At 43.2% G+C, this 21271-nt stretch overlaps 1 protein-coding gene across 4 annotated transcripts in view; it reads right to left on the reverse strand.

Moving 5' to 3' along the window:
• NEDD1 (NEDD1 gamma-tubulin ring complex targeting factor) overlaps nt 1–21271 on the reverse strand; it is a 65312-nt gene that overhangs the window by 15093 nt on the left and 28948 nt on the right. For all 4 annotated transcript variants that reach the window (XR_009764434.1, XM_061639521.1, XM_061639518.1 and 1 more), the window contains exons 9-14: nt 20559–20684; nt 13605–13652; nt 13144–13367; nt 8748–8895; nt 8136–8292; nt 3695–3761 (exon numbers count right to left, since the gene is read on the reverse strand). Coding sequence is in view for 3 of the 4 variants with exons in the window: in XM_061639521.1 (XP_061495505.1) it covers nt 3695–3761; nt 8136–8292; nt 8748–8895; nt 13144–13367; nt 13605–13652; nt 20559–20684 (770 nt within the window). In the remaining variant the exon portion in view is untranslated. The remainder of the gene's footprint in view (nt 1–3694; nt 3762–8135; nt 8293–8747; nt 8896–13143; nt 13368–13604; nt 13653–20558; nt 20685–21271) is intronic.

Genomic DNA, 21271 nt, shown 5'->3' on the forward strand with positions numbered 1-21271 from the left:
TTCCTTCATGAGAAGGCGCAGCCTCTGTTTGGATATTACGCTAATAAAGACTGAACTGCTTTCACCACCTGGTCTGGTTTCTGAGTCCAGTCCCGGACACGACAATCATTTCTGTGTCTAAGGTGGAATACCTGATGGCATATGAGAGCGACTTTTTTTATTGTAGGGGACCCTGCCATTCTGCTTTAATTTCTTTATTACTTATACTACTTTCTCTGTTGGTTTGGGATCTGGCAACACTGTTGCCACCACTGAAGAAGTGGTAGGTGGAGGCTCTGGAGCAGGTCCTTTTAATTCTAATATACCATGCCCTTTGTCAGCAATAGTTTGAAATGGAAGTGTAGAAATAAGGGCATTGACACTTGCTCCTCCATGTCAGAATCCTTATTCCATTCCACCTCATCTGTTTTTTGAACATTACTATGGAGCTTGTCCTCTGCCGATCTGTCCTCCAGCAGTGGGTACATTGATCTAGGGGCTAGCAGACTTGTTCTTCCCTGATCGTTAAGGATATTATGAATGAAACATGATGATTGTTGTTGAGTCATTATATTTGTTGGCAGTGAAAATGATTGCATATTACTGGATGCACTGTGCTAGTCAACCGAAAGATTAGTCATTGGCATATTGTTTAATAATAGATCTGCTGATGTTTCAGCCATTAAGACTTTTTAGTTGTCTGATCAGCAGTGGGTTAAATGTAACATTTTCTTGCTGCTATACTGTATTATGAACAGAGGCGGCAGCAGAAAGACCAGCCCCAGAACCATGGACCATGCTGCATTGTATTTATAAATGATTTTGTTGTAGTATTGCTGGTTGACCACTAGGTGTCACATGATTTGTCTGTCCTGTTAAGCCATTATTGGCAAATTGTCTTTGCAGACTTTGACCTGGGAGGGCAGCAGACTCAATGTTGCTTCATTTGTATTATTAAAGGGAGCCAGAATCATAGCCCCCAATGGCATAAAAATTTGAATTGACCTGCCAATTCTGAGCCAATTAGTCTCCTCATCTGGTTCAAACAATCTTGGTCATAGTTACTTGAGTTAAAACAGCTTCCTATTAATGAATGTGTTAACAAGGTAAAGGGTCACACAAGCAAACAGCATGTGTGGAAGAAGATTCATTGATTAGGGTAATGATCAAATTGCAATTAATTGTTTGGGAAGAATTAATTAGGGGATGACAATCAGAATGAAATTTAATTATTAGCTAAAAGCAAGTTAAATGAGAATTAATTCTAAACCCAGTTTCAGCACTTCAAACTTCCAGCACGTTGCACAATTAACAATAAAAACTCAAGAGAATTAAGGCAGCTACAGACAGAAATTTAAACCATTTAAATTTGAACCATTTAATTTAAACCATTAAATTAAATTTAAATTAAATTAATTTAAATTAAAACCAATTAAATTTAGACAGGGAAATTTAAACCAGGAGGGATGTTGAATAATCAACAGGGGAACACACTGACTGACCAAGATGAAATAAAAGGAAGATGGAAGCAATACACTGAAGAACTCTATAAAAGAGATGACAGGATAACAGATTCATTCACAAAGGAACCATATGATGAAGAACCAGAAATTTTAGAATGTGAGGTAAAAGCTGCTCTTAAAATACTTGGAAGAAACAAATCACCAGGAACAGATGGCATACCAATAGAGTTGCTACAAGCTACTGAGACTGAATTTGTCCAAATTTTGACAAAAATTTGTCAAGAAATATGGAAAACTAAACAGTGGCCCACAGACTGGAAGCGTTCAGTATTTATCCCAATTCCAACGAAAGGGGATCCCAGGGAATGCAGTAATTATAGAACTATTGCCTTAATATCCCATTAAGTAAAGTAATACTCAAGATTCTACAACAAAGGCTCTTACCATAGATGGAGTGAGAAATGCCAGACGTCCAAACTGGATTTAGAAAGGGAAGAGGTACAAGAGATCATATTGCAAATATACGTTGGATAATGGAACGGAGCAAGGAATTTCAGAAGAAAATCACCCTGTGCTTTATAGATTACAGCAAAGCCTTTGACTGTGTAGATCATGAAAAACTATGGAATGCTTTAAAAAAAATGGGGGTGCCACAGCATCTGATTGTCCTGTTGCGCACCCTATACTCTGGACAAGAGGCTACTGTAAGGACAGAATATGGAGAAACTGATTGGTTCCCAATCGGAAATGGTGTGAGAAGGGGTGTATTTTATCACCCTATTTGTTTAATCTATATGCAGAACATATCTACGGAAAGCAGGATTGGACCAAGATGAAGGAGGTGTGAAAATTGGAGGGAGAAATATCAGTAATTTAAGATATGCAGACGATATCATACTATTAGCAGAAACCAGTAATAATTTGAAACGAATGCTGATGAAAGCACAAAAGCAGGACTACAGCTGAACGTCAAAAAGACTAATGACAACAGAAGATTTATGTAACTTTACAGTTGACAATGAGGACATTGATCTTGTCAAGGATTATCAATACCTTGGCACAGTCATTAACCAAAATGGACACAATAGTCAAGAAATCAGAAGAAGGCTAGGACTGGGGAGAGAACTAGAAAAGGTCCTCAAATACAAAGATGTATCACTGAACACTAAAGTCAGGATCATTCAGACCATGGTATTCCCAATCTCTTTGTATGGATGTGAAAGTTGGACAGTGAAAAAGGCGGATAAGAGAAAAATAAACTCATTTGAAATGTGGTGCTGGAGGAGAGCTTTGCGCATACCATGGACTGCAAAAAAGACAAATAATTGGGTGTTAGAATAAATTAAACCAGAACTATAACTAGAAGCCAAAATGATGAAACTGAGGTTATCATACTTTGGACACATCATGAGAAGATATGATTCACTAGAAAAGACCATAATGCTGGGAAAAACAGAAGGGAGTAGAAAAAGAGGAAGGCCAAACAAGAGATGGATTGATTCCATAAAGGAAGCCACAGACCTGAACTTACAAGATCTGAACAGGGTGGTTCATGACAGATGCTCTTGGTGTTCACCAATTCATAAAGTCGCCATAAATCGTAATCGACTTGAAAGCACATAACAACAACACAGACAAACATACAGACAGACAGTCATGCATTCCCCACTGGTTAAATACATTCAAGGCCAGAACAGCAGCAGCGAAAGCAAGCAAGGCAGAAAAACAAACTCTAGGAGAGGGGATACCTAGAAGCAACCTGGAGGTCTTGTGTTTTTCTGTCTCTTCAAGCAATTGGTGAACAACCCACTTGATTTTGTCCTATAGTTTCCAGTGCCTACTGCAAAACCATAGTTTTTCAAACTATGGCTTATTATAATGTGTGAACTGGGTCACAGTATTTTTTTTTCTATTGAAAGATACCTAAACACACAGCCTTTGAAAATTAAAATCCAGACACCAAGAATAGAGTAATGCTGTCTGAAGCACTACGTTCTCAATACAGCAATCTAGTTCCCCCTTCTACCCCAAGTATACTGTATTACTCTCATCTGAAACCATACAATTCTGTGCCTAACTTTTTAACACACCAGGCTGAGAGTTATGCCATTTCAAATCTAGCAAACTGAAGCTCTCCAACTCATTGTTCTTTCTAGATCTCAAGATGACAAAGCAATGCAGGGTATGTATAGGGTTTTTACTTGAAATGATTTTAATACATATGCACACCTCTTTTATATTTTTATACATACCAGCTGCACATGAAACTGTCTGATCATCTCCACTTGCAAATTCACAATGTCACGATGACAGGCTTCCCTAAGGGAACAAAAAATCATGCATCTTCAATTCCTGTCCACAAGTTAAGCCATTTCTCTCTAGTTCTCTTCAGGACAGACTATACTTCTCATCCTACCCTCCTCTCCGTTCAGTGACAATGCATCTCTTTGTTGGAGCCCAGTAGAACTAAAAGCAATTCAGGAAAAGCACCCTCATCAATCCATTTCCAGTATTGGGTTCCTATATGAGTCATCTAAGGGCATAATCCAACCCTTTGACAGGCAACTAGCCAGGGCAGAAGACAGGAAGTTCTGTACTGGTGTTAACAGGGATGCCCAGATTGGGCTCATTGCCAGAGTTTGGAAAAAGCTGGACTGACTTAGGATCCAGTGGATTCTTGGGCAACCCAGCTCTACCCTCTCCCTGCTCCTGAAACATCCCATTTCAGAGATATACACCAGCTACTGCTGGCAGGGATGCTGCCTGTATTAGCTTCCACCCAACTGCAGTTTAGGTGGGTACAAGCATATGTTTTATAGCTGTGCTGAGGGATGCCACCACCTTATCCAAACCCCTACCAGCACAGCAGCTTGGGGTTGCAGATTGCTCTGTAATACATTGTTTGCCATAGACTCTGGTAAATGGAATGTAGACAAACATTGGAAGTGAAGGACAATGAGCTAACACACCTCCTCCCTCTACTTCCCCTTGCAAATCACCCTTTCTAGTCCCAGTGCCATTTTGCCATGAAGAGGTAATGGCCACAGTTTCATGACACCAGATGGAGGCAGAATGCTCTGCCATGAGTAGAAGCTAAACAAGGCTAGTAATAGGAATCTAAAGGGAGAAATCAAGGGGACATCCAATGAAAATCAAAGTAGTATGAGACAGCCAATACTAAAAACCCTACAGTATTTCAGATTCCAAGAAATTAAGCATACCAATAGTTTTTGCTATAAACTCGCTAATCTGTCCCCAGCAGAGGAAATTTTTATTGTGATGAATTGAGAAAATTTAATTGCTCCAGATTCTAGCCGACATTCTTCATTTACAAGAAAAGTTTCATGTTATGTGCCTACAGATGCACCTGCAATTTTTTACCCTGGACAAATTGTATTTACTAGATTTGAATAAAATCTAAATAATTGATGGGCTGTTAACCGCATTTTGAAATGTGAAAGAAGATTCAAGAGCATATTCCAGTGGTTTTGTGAATTAACTAACCAACTTATTGAATTAATACTCCTTAATTCTAATTGATTATGTCCTGGTTGAACTGAACTATGCTAACGCATTCCAATGTTTTTGCTCACAAGAAAGGCTAAGCAAAGATACAGAATGTCACAATGAAAAGAAAAGCACTTAAGACACAAATCCAAGCCTTATTCCACTGCTCTCTTAAAACCATTCAAAATCTAGTTAGCTTTCTTGGGGAAGAAAAAATACTAAAGTGTGTAATTGGTAGATATGTTAATTTGAAATCTATTTCTGATGTGATGCTGCATTGCTAGGAGTGCCAATACCAACCAATTTTATAGCATGCTCTGGACATTTTTTTAGGTCCATCACAGCTGCAGAGGCCCATGCAACCCAGCCCTGGCCTCAAGCTTGGGACATATTTTTTTATCATGGAATGAAGCCAGTAATCTGGAGCATGCATATTCACCACAGGAATGTTACCAAAATAGTATATTCAAGGTTTGCACTCTCTCATTTCCCTTCTGCCATTGGTAACATTTAGCAGCTCTGACCTTAAAATGCAATACTCCGGATGCGAGCAACCCTATCCCCTCCAGCAAACAGGGCTGAATTCTAAGAGTTGAGAGCCCCAAACATGGTACAAAGAGATGGCCACATGCTCCCCTTGCAAGAGACACTACGCTGTGGCACATCATTGCTTCAACTGCTGCAGCTATCATGGACACAGGAGCCCTTGCATTGTATGCTTCCTCAAGATGTCTCGTCTGAGGGCTTTCAGCTAATCAGCTCTTGCAAATACAAAGTTATTAGAGAGTTAGCTCTGTGGACTGCAGCCTGCAAGATGCAGTAATAAGGCTTGCTCTTAAGTCAGAGGTTCCCAAACTGTGATGCATGGACAAACAGTGGTCCATGGCCTTCAAGCTAGTGGTCCATGGCGTGTCTTTGAAGAGCAGCAGGAGTTGCTCTTCATTATCTCAGCCTGTTGATTCTACAGCTATGATCTGGGACTATCAGGGCACGGGGACTGAGCAGGAAGGCTGATGCTCCTGCAAGTTCCTTCTACACAGCCTCTCCCCCCCCCTCCTGATTGTGTGTTTAATCAGGGATTTAAGCCCTGATTAAACAAGAGATTGTGCGAGGTGGGGGAAAGAGTCGAATGGAAACCATTCTTTTTCCCACCCCTTCCCAAAGCATGTTTAACAAGGGGTTGCAAGGTGGTGGTGGTGGGAGAGGAATGACAGCCTCTCCTTCCACACCCATTCTGAATGCATGTTTAATCTGGGTTTTAAACAATCATAAGCAATCATGGGGAGAGAAGCCCCAGGGTGCTGGCTTCTATCCTGTGAATGCTGCTTGTCAAGAGCCATCCCCAAAGGGAAGGCTCTTGAAAAGCGGCACTCCACAGGATCACGCCCCCTCGCCACTTTCTGTAGTAGTAGCACTTATCAAGACTGACATCAGCTCCGGTGGTTGTTCCCACGCCTTTTCTCTTTTGCAGTTTGTATGTGCATGCAACTGTCAGTCCGGGAATAGTCAGAGAAATGAGAGCTTGATAAACCGTGCTCTCTCAGTTTCTTATTGCAACTACTGTCCTTCTCCTCCTACACTATCCATGCTCCCCCCTTTTTTGTGGCCTCCTTTAATGCCCCCCCTTTGGAGCATATCTCCATTCCTCCTCAACAGCCTGGACATATGAGTGATATCACTGAGAGACACCAGGCAAGGAGAAGTAAACCAGTAAAGGTTTCCAGGTTGCAAATCTGCAACCTGGGCTCTGCCCTGGGCTTCTACTGGAAGGAAGTGCGGTTTATAAATCTAATAAATAAATAAATAAACCATGATCCTTACTTGCAAGTAAGTGCCATATGAACACAGCCTTAAGGCTGCAGTCTAATGTATATCTACCCTTGATCTTGGGGCTTACTTCTGAGTAAATATGCATGGGATCAGCTGCATGATTCTTGGGGAGAAAAATAAATAAAACTGCGATTATGTCTGGGAGGGAAAAGGTGCAGGTGGAGAAGGCAACAGGTTTTAAGGGATTTTTGTAGATATCAGATCATATATGTAGAATGCTTGGAGCACAGGCCTTAACATATTTCCTTTAACATACACACACACACACACAGTTCCTGCTCTTTCTAACTAGGGTTTTATTTTAGCATGAAACTTTTTTTTTAATAACAGTTCTGCAAATGCCAGAACAAAAGCAGTTCATTGTCAATATTACAGGTTGGAAGGGGCTGTGGCTGGGAGGGAATGGCTTATGACAGCCCTGCTATATAGTTCATACTGAATACTGTAACTCAGGCTCCGAGTGGCTTGACATAACCCTGCAGTGTTATCCACATATGCATTAGACCTTTACTGCAGATTAGGGATCCAGCTGAAGCTGACAGCAAAGAACCACCCTGCATTATCCACTGTTTTTATTCTCCCATTGCAGGTTGAACTGAAAGTGTAGTATACAAAGCCCTGTAGGTGCAACTCAGTCACAACTAGCAGGACAGTACAATGAGTGTACCAGCTGATAGCAATCCTGCAATGCAGTCCACTGTTAATACTGCAGGTCAGAGGTGAGGGGGATCTCTCTCTCTCTCTCTTTCTCTCTCTCTCTCTCTCTCTCACACACACACACACACACACACACACACAAACAAGAGAGATACACTGCAACATTTTGTTGGAGGCTCCACTTAAGTTATTATTTTGCACAAATTTTACAAGTTGATAAAACTAGTGTCAAAGTTTCTATACAACTCTATTATCATCATCATCATCATCATCATCATCATCATCATCATCATCATCATCATCATCATCATCATCATCATCATTATTTATACCCCGCCCTTTTTCCAAACTGGAACTCAAGGCGGCTTCCAGATAAAAATAAGTACATATCATTAAGAACATATAAACATATAAAAATCTCCATTAAAACAGAATTAAACTATTAAGATGCTAAAACCAATTAGCCATACACTTAAAATACTGCAACCCAGTTTAAGAGAATACAAGTAAAACAATAACATACAGCACCCTCTTCAATCACTACCCTTAAAGCCTTCAGTTCCAAAGGCCTGCCGGAAGAAAAAAGTATTTAGCTGTCGGCAGAAGGACTGCCCAGAAGAGGCCATTCTTGCCTCCCTAGGGAGGGAGTTCCAGAACCTAGGGGCAGCCACCGAAAAGGCCCTGGTAAACTCAACTTACCTGAAATCATCCAGAGTTTCTTGTATCATATTCTGAATGAAATGAATTTGAACCGATGATAAAGGCGCATTCAATCTGCTACTTCCAATAGTGTCTACTATTTTTTCAGACAGTGAACTGGCAACTCCAGCAGTAATAGAAGAAGTTATCTTTGAAGCTATGCAAAATTAAGCATGAGAATTTCATTTTAACTAGGGCAAGGAAAGGGGAGCCAAGAAGATACTGGCACATAAACAGGCGATATGGGCACATCACAGCACACAAGTCACATTATGTCTACTTACCACCTATATAACAAAATGAAAAAAGTTCTTGGACTGTTACTAAGAGCTCTTAAGTGTTGGGATTTAAGAATTTACTCAGAGACTGGATTAAACACTGGAGCAGGATTGACTGACAACCATTCTGGACAATTACAAACTAATTGCCATGGTACACCATGCACACAGAGGTAGAAACTTTAGCTTGTGTCACATTTCTATTCAGAAGTACATCAGTTCTTATACTGAAAAAAACTTTAGAGACTATTACACTCCTTTTCAATTCAATTTAGATGCCAAGTCACCAGCCAATGTACTATGTTCCACAAGAGAAAGTGTAATTTACACTTACTTGCTGAGGTAGTACCATTCTCTGGTGATTCATATGTCAGCTGTGCCTGAATGTTCTTAATAAGCCTCTCACGGGGATCAGGACTCCTGACTGTGATGGCCAGTGGTGGGTTATTCAGATTTGCAGACTCAGAGCTCAAGGAGCTCAACTTTGTACAAAGAGGGAAAAAAAGAATTATTAAAGCTGACACGGCCCCACTGACATAAAAATATCTTGCCTGACAGAAGGTTAGCCCATTATGTACTGGACTCTTTGGGACAATCAAAACCTGCCCCTTCTAGCAACAACAAAAGCTATTTGGCAATGGGAGAAAACTTCTTATCTCAATCCACTCCAAATTGAAATTGCCACTTCTCAATACGTTTATTAAACCCTGTTATTCAAATATTTATTGTGCCACTATGTGTAAATATGATTCAACAAGCTGAATTTTAACCATAAATTATAACTTCTCACAAATACTATGAGGTAGATAAAGCTAGTGTCTGTCTGAAGTTGATCCATATGTTTCTGAAAGTCTACTGTCAAAATACATGATTGATATGTGAAACCTTTCATCAAACAGCTAAGCAAACTGCCCCCACAAAAATAATCCAACGTGGTTTTGTGCTTTTGGGCCAGGTTATGGACAATAATCATGGCTCGTACAGACTTGTGCAAAAGACCCCTAATGGATACTTTTAAGGCTGCAGAAAACTCTGCAGGGGAACTGCTCAGGGAAGCTCCTAGGTCTTAACAGCAAAGGAGTCGAGAGATCACTAAGTTTGTCTGACCAAGCTCTACTGACTGAACAAAAGCTTAGGCAGAGGCTTCTATAAGCCCTCCATGCAGGCCATACGACTGCAGGCAGGCCTAGGGTGCAATTACCAGTCTCATGAGTGAAGAGATTATAGAGCATTTCAAAAGGGACTTTACCTAAGCTTTAGCTCATTGATGTCAGGGAACTTCCCCAAGTTCTGGGGTTCCTCAGCCCCTGAGGCACAGGAATACACATCTTTCTGGAGCTTTAAAAACCAACACAGCCTTTTGAGGGCACACCTCCTCTGGCGTCCACAACTTGGATGTAAAATCAACAAACGAAATTTCAAAGAATAGCCAAAAGCATACCAAAATCAGATGCTTTGAGAGTAATGAAAGCTAAAATGAAGTTAAAAATACTGTTTTGGCTTAGTTCTAATAGTGAGATGTTTTGAAAAACAGATACTAGTAAGGACAAACCTATAAACCCCAAATTCCTTGCCACTTTGCTCTTCTGTTAAATGCTAGTTTCCATATATCAGAGCTTAGGCGAGTTTTGGTGCCTCAGACAGCAGCATATTAATCCAAAACTTGGTTTTGAATCCATTTATATATGTTCAGTATATATGAAATCTTTTTGTAAGTGCCCAAATCTGATCTTAGTTGACCACATAAAATGGTAAAAAGCAACAAAGTGCCGCCCTGGGCTGCTGGGAGAAAGGTGGGATATAAATCAAATAATAAATAAATAAAGTTACTTTAGAAGTAAACGAGAACATCATCAGCTTTGTTAGTTATATACTGGGACAAACTCCCAGACATTCTAGATTGACTAAAGACCAAGAACCAAAAATCCGACATTACTGTAGAATCATTAAAACAAAGCAAGGGATGTGGACATAAAGTCCCCAATTTTTAGATTTTTATCCTGTCCTTCCTCCCAAAAGGGGGAAACAATACTATAAAAATACAATTTTTAAAAGACATGTAAGAACAAACAAAGGCTGCTCACAGCTAATAATATAAAAGTTGCCAGAAACCATGTTTTTTAACCACCAAATGCCTGGGGGAACAGGAATGTTTTAAAATTCTTCCGAAATATTAATGAGGCAGACAGATGTCCTTCACCAGGGAATACATTCCATAAGGCCCTTGTTACAACAGCACAGCTCTAAAACCTGCATTATTTTTGCTGGCCCCTCTTTGATCTTTTCAAGGCCCAGTACAGATGCTGCTCCTTCTACTTCCTCCTTACCTATGCAAATTCCCTTTCATTTTTTGAGTTAATCATAGTAACTATGGGTTGGTTCCAGATGAAGTTGGTTGCACCTTGCCATTGAAGGCAATGGAATTTAACTTTTTATTGATGTCAAATTGTATTCTAAATGCTTGCTATGCAAACTGGAATCTTGGGCTACTAAGAACTCAGTCATTGCTGAAGAGCAGGCAGGGTTTATAAAGGGAAAGTCCACAATAGATCAGTGCTTTATTCTCCCCTGATTCAGAAATACTCCCAAAATGGCAGAAAAGTGCTTTTTGTTGCCTTTGTGGATTTTACTTCTGCCTTTGATCTCATTGATAGAGGCTGGTTGTGGCAAAAGTTACCTGCCACCAATACTGACAGCAGGTTATTGTATTCAACACAAATGTTGCACTCTAATACTTCTCTTAGGGTAAAACTCGGGGCAAATAGATTACTATCAGAAAATATACCAACCAGCAGAGGAGTACGCCAGGGATGCCTCTTGGCTCCCTTCCTTTTTATATCAATGGCATTGTTCGTTATTTGAGTGGTTCAGAATATTTTCCAGTTTCAGTTTTAGATACCAAGCTGTCTGTCCTCTTGTATGCCAATGACATAGCTATGATTTCCACTACATTAATTGGGATGCGAAGGTTATTAAGAAGTCTGACTACGTTTTGTTCAAAGGAGCATCTATTTATCAATCATGCCAAAACAAAAGTGGTGGGTTTTGGAAGGAAGAAAAAACCCATGTTTGGAAATTGGATGATAAACCCATTGAACGTAATTTCAGATATTTGGAACTTGGGTTTAATGCCCAACTTTCATGGAAGTCACATCTGGATACAGTTAAGTTGAAATCCTCCCATTCTATACAATCTTTGATGCGTTTCTCTAAGTTCCAAGGGGGGAGCTTGGTTGCACCTGCAGTTGAGGTGCTTTGGAAGGAGATAGTCCCACAACTGCTGTATGGTAAAGAGCTTTGGGGGTATACAAATGTCTCTACTCTTGAGGTAGTGCAAAATTCCTTCATGAGATCCCTGTTAGCCATCCCTCAAAGTACACCCGCATTTCTTTTGAGGGCAGAAACAGGGCTATATTCTACAGAATCCTGTGCTCATGCTTCACTTGCCTTGTATTGGCTGAAGTTGGCTTGAATGAATGATTTGCGCCTGCCAAATAAATGCTTTCTAGAACAACTGCAAACTCCAACCCAAAGCTGCTGGGTAAATTCTGTTAAATCTACTCTGTCTGCTTATGGGATCAACACGGAAGTGTTACCTTCCTGCTCTTCTGTTAGAGTTAAACAGCTGTTCAAAGAAAGACTCCATCTTTATTCTAAACAGTGGGACCTTATTCAGTTACCCAAATGTCATATAATATTTGGTACCCACTATATAAAACAACATTTGGCATGGAGCAATACTTCACATTTATAACAGTCGCGCCCCTGAGAAAATCATTCACAGCTTTACGACTTCAGACTATGCCCTCTGCTTTTCTGGATGGGAGGTTTTCTAACATTCCAACCCAACAAAGAGTTTGTATCTGTCAATCTGGTGAAGTTGAGGACATTAAACATTATTTACTAAGCTGCCCCCTATGTAAGTCCTCAAGGTTAAAATTTCTTTCCTACATCCTTCGCTTCTTGTCAAATAGACCTCCCCTGGAGCAGATGTGTGTTCTGCTAGCAGGCAATGATATATTTATAACTACTCAGGTGGCAAAATTTGCTCTAGCTGCGGGAAAAGTAAGAGTTAGATACCAAAAACACCTTGTGGGGTGAGAGGTATGTGCTCCAGCGCTATTATGACTGTAGTATTTATATACTAAGACATGGGGTAGGTCAGGATATCTTTTGCTCAGGAGAGGAAATTTTATTTGAAATGTATTGTTCTTTTACTGTATGTTGTTGAACTGTTTTCTGTTGAAATATGACTTGTATTTTAATATGTATTTTCCTTTTACATGTGTTTAATTGTGGTAGCCTATGGCTCTGAGCAATAAAGATGCATTTCAAGGTCTCAAGTTTATTGATTTCAAATGGGGCCCAAATGCAACTAACAGTCTGGATCCCAGCCATTATGCCTACACCAGGATTTTCACTAATTGGTTAGCTCCAGAACCAATCTGCATGCCTTCTAACTATAGTTGCAAACAGTGGTTTTGAGATAACCTGGTTAGTGAAACCATAAGAGTGTAATTTAGCTCTAAAAATGATAAGGAGGAGGGACATTTGCATGCATTAGGGTACTGCTAATCTTATGACCATGGTTAGGAGATTGATAAAGATAAAAGAGTCGACGCCTAGAAGGCACTCCTATCCAACATTTATAAGTTTCTATGAAGAGAAAGCAAAACAAAAAGTCAAGGCAAACAAGCTTAAGTCACAGGCAACTAGGATCACAGTATTACTTGTTTGTAATGTTCTCTTGACTCTTGTCTTCCATTATTTGTTTTCTTAGCATCAGTATCTGGATTCTCATTGTCCTCTTTAATAGGAGAGCCAACAAATATATTAAGTGGACTAGAATGCACTGCTTGCGAGCCAGATCCTGCTGGATTTTTTCTTACAGGCAACACTGTGCTGAACTGGGAGAGAAAATCCATACTTGAAAGATATGGCTGAAAATCCAAACCTAGAATACAAAGCAAAGTCACACACTTGCATATTTATATTCTTTAAATAAAAAAGGTTCCCTAAAAACAGATTTAGCATGCACAATGTACCAAAAATTACACATACATCCAAGGGTTTTTTTTAACCTAGTTTTGTTTACTGCTACTTACAGGTTTTATTTCTCAGAGCAATATATTAGTTTAGTACCAGATTGGGTCCACTGAGGTACTAAAAATGTATTACAGTAAGTGCTTACCATCGCCCTTTCCTGGAACATCTTCACTTGTTTTACAAGGTGCAACATCTACAAGACAAACCAATAAATACTGACTGTAAAAAGAAAAAACATATCTAGGCAGAACCTCAGTAACAGCACTACCTAATCTTTTGTTCAAACACTAAACAATGATTATTCAACCTTTACTACAAAAGGCAAAGGATTACACCTCAAAGGCTACTAGACTCTGTTTTAAGAGAAATCTTACTAATTTTTTTATAATAATTCTGAAGAACAGGTTTAGTCATATGCTCCACAGGGTGGGCATGACTACAAGTATTAAGTGCCTTAACTGCAGGATTTAATAAGAGATAGGTTAGAACTATAGATGGGTCCTTAGCAGTAAATGGACCATTGGTCTCACCTGAAGGGTGATTTTCATAGGAGGAATGCCATCAAGCGGGTAACATAGCTCCACCTATCATCCGAAGGCAAGAATGTTTTTGAAGTCAAGACTAGGGGCAACAGGCCCCTCCCACTCTCCAGTTCATTCGCAGCGAGTCCAAAGAAATATCTAAAGATGCAGGAGAAAAGGCCAACGGGCCTACCAGCAAGAACATGACATAATAGCAACATTCATAATAATATGACTCTACAGAGCGAGATAACAGTAATAGCAGTCTTGACTTCACTAGTAAATCAAAATATAATAGCGTAACATGAATATATAAAAATCCCAGAAATTATATAGGTATCCTCCAACTGGGAGGGTCGTGATGGCATTCCTCCTATGAAAATCACCCTTCAGGTGAGACCAATGGTCCATTTTCCATAGGAGGAATGCCATCAAGCGGGATGTACCAAAGCAGCCCATAACAGGGAGGGACCACCCACATCCTAATCATCATTAAGCACCTGTTGCAACACTCGTCTGCCAAAAGAGGCATTGGCAGAGGCATAACGGTCTATTTTGTAATGCCTTATAAACGAGTGTGGGGTAGACCAAACAGCGGCTCTGCAAATCTCGGCAACAGGAGCATTGGTAGCAAAAGCAGCCGTATACGTCCGCTGACCTAGTAGAATGAGCTGTTATACTAGCTGGAACTGGCAGCTTAAGGGACTCATATGCTAAAGTAATACATGCCCTCAACCAGCGGGATAAGGTGGAATTAACTACTTTATGCCCCATAGAACGTGGATGAAAGGATACAAATAAGGACTCGGTTCGACGTATCTCCTGGGTCCTAGACAGGTAGGTCTTGAGAGACCTCCGAACATCCAACAAATGCCAAGCCTTCTCTAGAGGATGGGTAGGATTCGGACAAAAGGAAGGAAGCACAATGTCCTGGTTGCAATGGAAAACTGAACTGACCTTGGGGCGGAAGGAAGGATCAGTTTTCAGCACCACAGAGTCCTTGTGAAAGACGCAGAGATGGCAGGCAGAAGACAATGCGCCAAGTTCCGAAACTCGTCTTGCAGAGGTGATCGCGATCTGGAACAGGACCTTGAATGACAACAGACGTAAAGGCACAGTCTTAAGGAGTTCGAACGGAGGGCATTGTAACGCCTGTAGGACCTTCGACAGACTCCATGAGGGAAAACGGTGTACTACTGCCGGTGAGCGTAACTCGGTTCCCCTCAGAAAGCGTTTGATAAACGGGTGCGAGGCAATAGGAGCACCAGAGGAGGATACTGAAAGAATGGACGACAGAGTGGACGCATGTCGACGTAAGGTGTTGGGTCTTAGTCCCATCAGGAGGCCCCTGTGAAGGAATTGTAGTATCTGTTGTATTGTAGCCTGGGAAGGATCAAGGTGTTGGGACTGACACCACCTGGAAAATGCCACCCAAGTATGTTGATAGATACGAGTAGTGGATGGTCATCTCGAGGCCAAGATAATATCAATAACAGCATCAGAGAGGCCAGCAGCCCTTAAATGTCCCCATTCAAAAGCCACGCTGTTAGCTTGAGCCAATTGGGGTCCTGATGCCATATTGGGCCCTGGGATAGGAGATCTGGCCTGACTGGGAGTATCCAAGGATCTGTCACTGACATTGCAAGGAGATCCGAGAACCACGGTCGACGGGGCCAATATGGTGCTATCAGGACCAGCTGTGCCCTCTCGCGCCGCGCCTTCCTCAAGGTTCTGGCCAACAGTGGTATTGGAGGAAAGGCATACAGTAGGCCCTCCGGCCATGGTAGTGACGGAGCATCCACCGCTTCCGCTGCTGTGTCCAGGTATCGTGCGAAGTACCTGGGTAGCTGGCAATTGCGACTGGAGGCAAACAGGTCAACTGAGAAGACGCCGAACCGACTCTGGAGATGGAACACGGTCGGATGAAGTTTCCATTCTCCCGGAAAGACTTGTTGTCTGCTGAGCCAGTCTGCTGTCACATTCCAAATTCCTCTGAGATGTTCTGCTTTCAAGAATTGTAGATGTTGTTCTGCCCAGTCGAAGATGAGATAAGCTAGGTTCTGCAAAGAACGGGACCTGGTTCCCCTCTGTCTGTTTAAATGTGATTTCATACATGTGTTGTCCGTTCGAATGAGAACATGGTCCAATGGGAACAGAGACTGAAAATGGAGCAGAGCTAAGTGGACAGCTTTTAGCTCCAGCCAACTGATGCTCTGAGTCTGCTCTTCTGCGGTCCAAACCCCTTGAACGAACTGGGAGTTGCAGTGGGCTCCCCAGCCAAGGAGACTGGCATCTGTGGTGATAACAGTCCTGCTGGGTTCTCTGAAGGGAGCGCTCTGGGTGAGATGTTGTACTCTCATCCACCATTGAAATGAAAGGCACAGTGCGGGGCTCACAGGAATTGTGCGATGATTTGAGCTGGCAATGTCCTGCTGAAACGGTAACAAAGCCCACTGAAGGTGACGAGTATGAGCTCGGGCCCATGGGACAATATGGATTGTGGATACCAACATTCCTAGAGCCCTGGCTAGGAGCATGACATCTGCGGTTGCGTGGCGCATCAGAGATCTTGCGATGTCTGTGATAGCAGTTATGCGTTCTGGAGACAGGAAAACCATCGCCTGCCGTGTGTCTAACATCGCACCTAGATGTTGTAGTCGTTGGGCTGGTTGTAGATGGCTTTTTTCGAAATTGACTAACCAGCCGTAAGTCTGCAAGACATGGAGCGTGAGCTTTAGATGTTGATTAGTCAGCTCCTTGGAACCTGCCTGCATTAAAAGATCGTCCAAGTAGGGGTAGATGTGCACCCCTTGGAGCTGGAGGTAAGCCACTAGTATGAGTAGCACCTTGGTAAATACTCTCGGGGCAGATGAGAGGCCGAACGGCATCGCTCGATATTGAAAATGCTGGGGGCCAAAGGCAAACCAAAGGAATTTCCTGTGGGCCAGGCAAATGGGCACATGGAGATACGCTTCCTGTAGGTCAATAGACGCCAGGAAGTCTCCTTCATGAAGGCTGTCTGTAATGGAGTGGAGGGATTCCATTTTGAACCTGCGATACTTTACGAAACGGTTAATGAACTTAAGGTCCAATACCGCCCTCCATGACAGATTTCGTTTGGGCACAGCAAATAGGAGGGAGTACACCCATTCCGACCTCTCTGTTGTAGGAACTGGCTCTATCGCCGCTGTGTCCAAGAGGTGATGTATGGCTGTCTGCATGATGTAGTGCCTGGTTGGTGCCCGGGGACAAGGGGAGGGATGAAACTTGTCTGGAGGTGTTGCCCAAAACTCTATTGCATAGCCATAACAAAAAAGCTCTCTGATCCAGGCGACCTGAGTCAGACGCAGCCAATGGTCTCCAAACAGAAGGAGTCTACCTCCAACCGGTATCGCATCAGTACTGTTTCTGCTGGCGAGACCCTCCCCTATATGAGGACGTAGAGGTACCTCTACGCCCTTGGTACTGACCTCTGCCCGGGAAACGCCTGTTCCAGGCTCCCCTGAAGGGACAGAAATCATAATTTCGGAATTCGTGGCCTTGTCCTCCGGGCCGCATTCCTCGAAAGGGCTGGGTCATGCGGTATGAGGTGAAACGTCGGAACGGCCTGCGATCGACGTTCCTAACAGTGGCCAAGACAGGCTTTCGAGCGTCCTTAGGGTCAACGAGCACAGCCTTTAGGACTTCCTCACCGAACAGCAACGAGCTGGAATAAGGTGCCCTTGACAAGTTGACCCTGGCTGTAGAGTCCGCTTGCCAGTGACGAAGCCAGAGGGTCCTCCGAGCAACTACCTGGGCTGCCATAGCTCTTGCTCTCAACTGATTGGGGTCTAGGGTGGCATCAGCCACAAATGCCGCCATCTTGCGTAATTTCACCAGTGACCTCTTCAGAGAGACCGGATCGGGACTTGGGTCATCTAAGAGGTCATCCAACCACATCATCGCTGCCCTGGAAAAGATGGAAGCTGATGTAGAGGCTCGCATGGAGAAGGCAGTGGCCTCATGAGTCTTGTGTAAGGCAAAGTCCAGTCTCCGCTCAGTGGCGTCCTTTAGATGGGAATCTCCTTCCCTCGGCAAAAGGGATCTAGAGACGAGACTGGAAATTGGCTCGTCTATGCCAGGAACGGCCAGTTTGCTGGTAAAGTCCAGAGCCAGAGAGTAGAGTCTGTCCACAAGGGTGTTAAAGCGGCGAGTCTGTAATGGATGAACCATTCGTCCTTGGCCAGTTTAGCAATTGGATCTGGCACAGGAAGGTAGTGCTCTGCTGGTGCAGGGGATTTCAAGACCCTGGCCCCTTTAATAGCAGGAGCGGTAGCTGCCGGTTGTGTAGCCTGGAGACCGAGGGTGTGCAGTACTCTGCGAGCGAGGGGCTGGTAATCTGAAGCATCAAACAGGCGATAAGATGTATCCGCCTCATGTTCCGAATGATCACTCCATTCGTCTCCTTCGGCTTGCACGGCAAAAAATGACTCCTCCCCACCAGAAACCTCATCAATGAATCTGCCTCTGGCAATGTCAAAAGGATTTGGGGAGCATGACGGATTGGCCTCATTGCATACATAGTGGTCCATACCATGTTGAGGTATGGCGAGGACTTGTGGTGGTGGCTGTGTTTGAGTGAAAAATGACAGCATGCCTTGTAGTTGCGATAGGAACTCATGAGACAGCTGCAGTCCCGGTGAAGTAGATTGTTGCGCTTGTAGAGGCGGCCCTGCAGGCTGTGACAGTGGGTAAGCCCTAGGCGGTAATATGGGAGGAGGCTGGGTGGCAGTTGGTTGGTCAGGAAACCCAGCAAAGTCCTCCTCGGAGGAGGAAGCAGTGGGAGAGTGAAATAGATTCGTTAACTGTTCCTGGGCCGCTCCATCTGGGACCGCAGCAGCGACATAGCGTGGGCGCTTGGTTTTGCTGTGGCTGGAAAGATGTTTAGTTTTGGCAACCACTTTGGCGTGCTTATGCTTGGTCGCCTTAGATAGTTTCGACTTGGCTGTCTGAGTCGTTGTTGGCTGTTCTGCCATCTTATATTTTCTATGGGTTTCAGTACGCGGCCATGGATGGGGCAGAATGTACAGACCCGAACCGGCTCAGTGCAGATGGCTAAGTACACGGCCACGGATGGGGCAGAATGTACAATGTTAACAACATTGTTGCACGGTCTGGGTAGAGTATATGGTATCAACAGCCTTGGTACACGGCCACGGATGGGGCACAATGTACAGTTCAAACAGCTTTTCACAATATCAACAGCCTTAGTACACGGCCACGAATGGGGCAGAATGTACAGTTCAAATAGCTTTTCACAGTATCAGCTGCCTCAGTACACGGCCACGAATGGGGCAGAATGTATAGTTCAAACAGCCTGGTGCACAGCCACAGCCTTGATGAGACAGTCAGAAAAGTACAGGTTCAAGTAGTTGCAGTGATCAAATAGTTGCAATAAGCAGCAGCAGTAGCCGTGTGGTAGAGGAACCCTTGTAGAGCTATAGGATCCTATCTGCAACACACATACAAGGAGCCCTTGGAAGCTAGACCCCCCTTTGTTTGGTACTGGAGAGGCTAAACAGAAAAGGCGGGAGAAAAGGGACAAATAAAATGGCGCCCGTAAAAAGAGCGGGGAAAATTCAATCAAAAATGGCGGAGTGTGAAGAAGGAGCAATGGCGGACACTGAGGTGTACCAGCAAGCTGAAAGGGGGCTGCCGAGCACAGTCTCAAAAGCGTGCTACAGCCGCGGGGCTGATAAACGTTATCGCGGCTCTAAAAGACCAAGCAGGGAAAGCTCTGTCAGGGAAAGAGGACAGACAGAAAAATGCCGCAGTAGCTAAGGCAGCAGTAGGGAAGCAGCCGCAGCCGGTGAGTGCAGAGACCGTCGCGGTGAGATATTTAAAGCTGCGGAACGGGTCAGGGTAGGAGCTGCCCAACGGATAAAAAGCCGGTAAGAGGAAAGCAGGAGAGCCGCAGCCGCAGGCTCCTGGAGAGGGGTTTTTAAAGGTACCGCTGCGAGGAAAAAAGCCGCGGCAGAGCCCGGGAAGGCAGCAACCCAAATGGCCAGGGACCGAGACAAAAAGATCCACCAGAGGAGGCTCCTGGGGGAGGCGTGGATCGTGAAGGCAGGAAACAAGCGGCGGGGTAAAGCAGGGAGCTGCAGCCGCAAGCTCCCGGCTGATAATAGAGAGAACCACAGCCGCGGTCTCTCGAAGAGCCGTCAGACTAAAACTGGGGAAAAGAACCGCCCGGGCAAGGGAGAGCCCCCCCAAGGGAATTCCCCAGGAATTACAAAACAAAAAGTGTTAAATACAAGACAGAGGGAAGCACTTGGGATACACACAAACAACTATACCTCCCACCCTGTCAGACAAACACACAAGAAACACAAAAAACTTAGCTAGAAGCTACGCTATAATATCAATCTTGTTTGGTACGAAGGCAAGAATGAACTGGGGAGTGGGAGGGGCCTGACGCCCTTGTCTTGACTTCAAAAACATTCTTGCCTTCGGACGATAGGTGGAGCTATGTTACCCGCTTGATGGCATTCCTCCTATGGAAAATGTACCTGTACAGTCTGTTTTCAGTATCAGCTTACCATCTCGAAGTGGAGAGAACAAGTCACCTAAACTACTTCTCCCCAAATCATCATTTAAAGTAGAAGTATTCCCATGATCAATTTCTTTGGAAGGAATTACATCCAGACTGCAGCTGCGTGGGAATCCTAGAAGAGGAACATCCATTTTATTGAATAAAACAGTAATTTTAAATGATAAATTAAGCTTTCTTCACAAAATCATCTATTAGACACCAGCACATTCTATTTCATAAATGTTTGTACGTTGAAGACAAGTTCCACATAGTTCAGCTAGGGTATCTATGTACTTAAGATAACCTTTTTAAAGGCAGAAGGCTGCAAATAAATCGGAAGCATGTCCCACAGGAACCAATGAGGCTACCTCAGAAGCGATGAAAGATGCTTAGGATTGCAAAAACGCTTCTGTACAACAAAATCTGTTCTTTTATCATGTTGCACGGACAATGAGAATTACTGACTAGCACCCTATTCCCCAAAACTGCTATAAGATGATTGCCCCTTAAACTTAATGTTAGCATTAACTAGCAATAAAGGTAGCTTTACTTCAGTTTGACACCTGAAGTGTTTGACAGACACCTCACACACACACTTCCACAAGGAGGTGAACAGGTATGTGCTCCATTCATCAAGGTAGATTAGGGTGTCTACTTGAATTGAGTCAGAAAGCATCACACTTATTTGAACTTTGTTATGTACTAAAAGGATCATGACAT

The sequence above is a fragment of the Rhineura floridana genome, chromosome 8, assembly GCF_030035675.1.
Source record: "Rhineura floridana isolate rRhiFlo1 chromosome 8, rRhiFlo1.hap2, whole genome shotgun sequence".
NCBI classification, from domain to species: domain Eukaryota; kingdom Metazoa; phylum Chordata; class Lepidosauria; order Squamata; family Rhineuridae; genus Rhineura; species Rhineura floridana.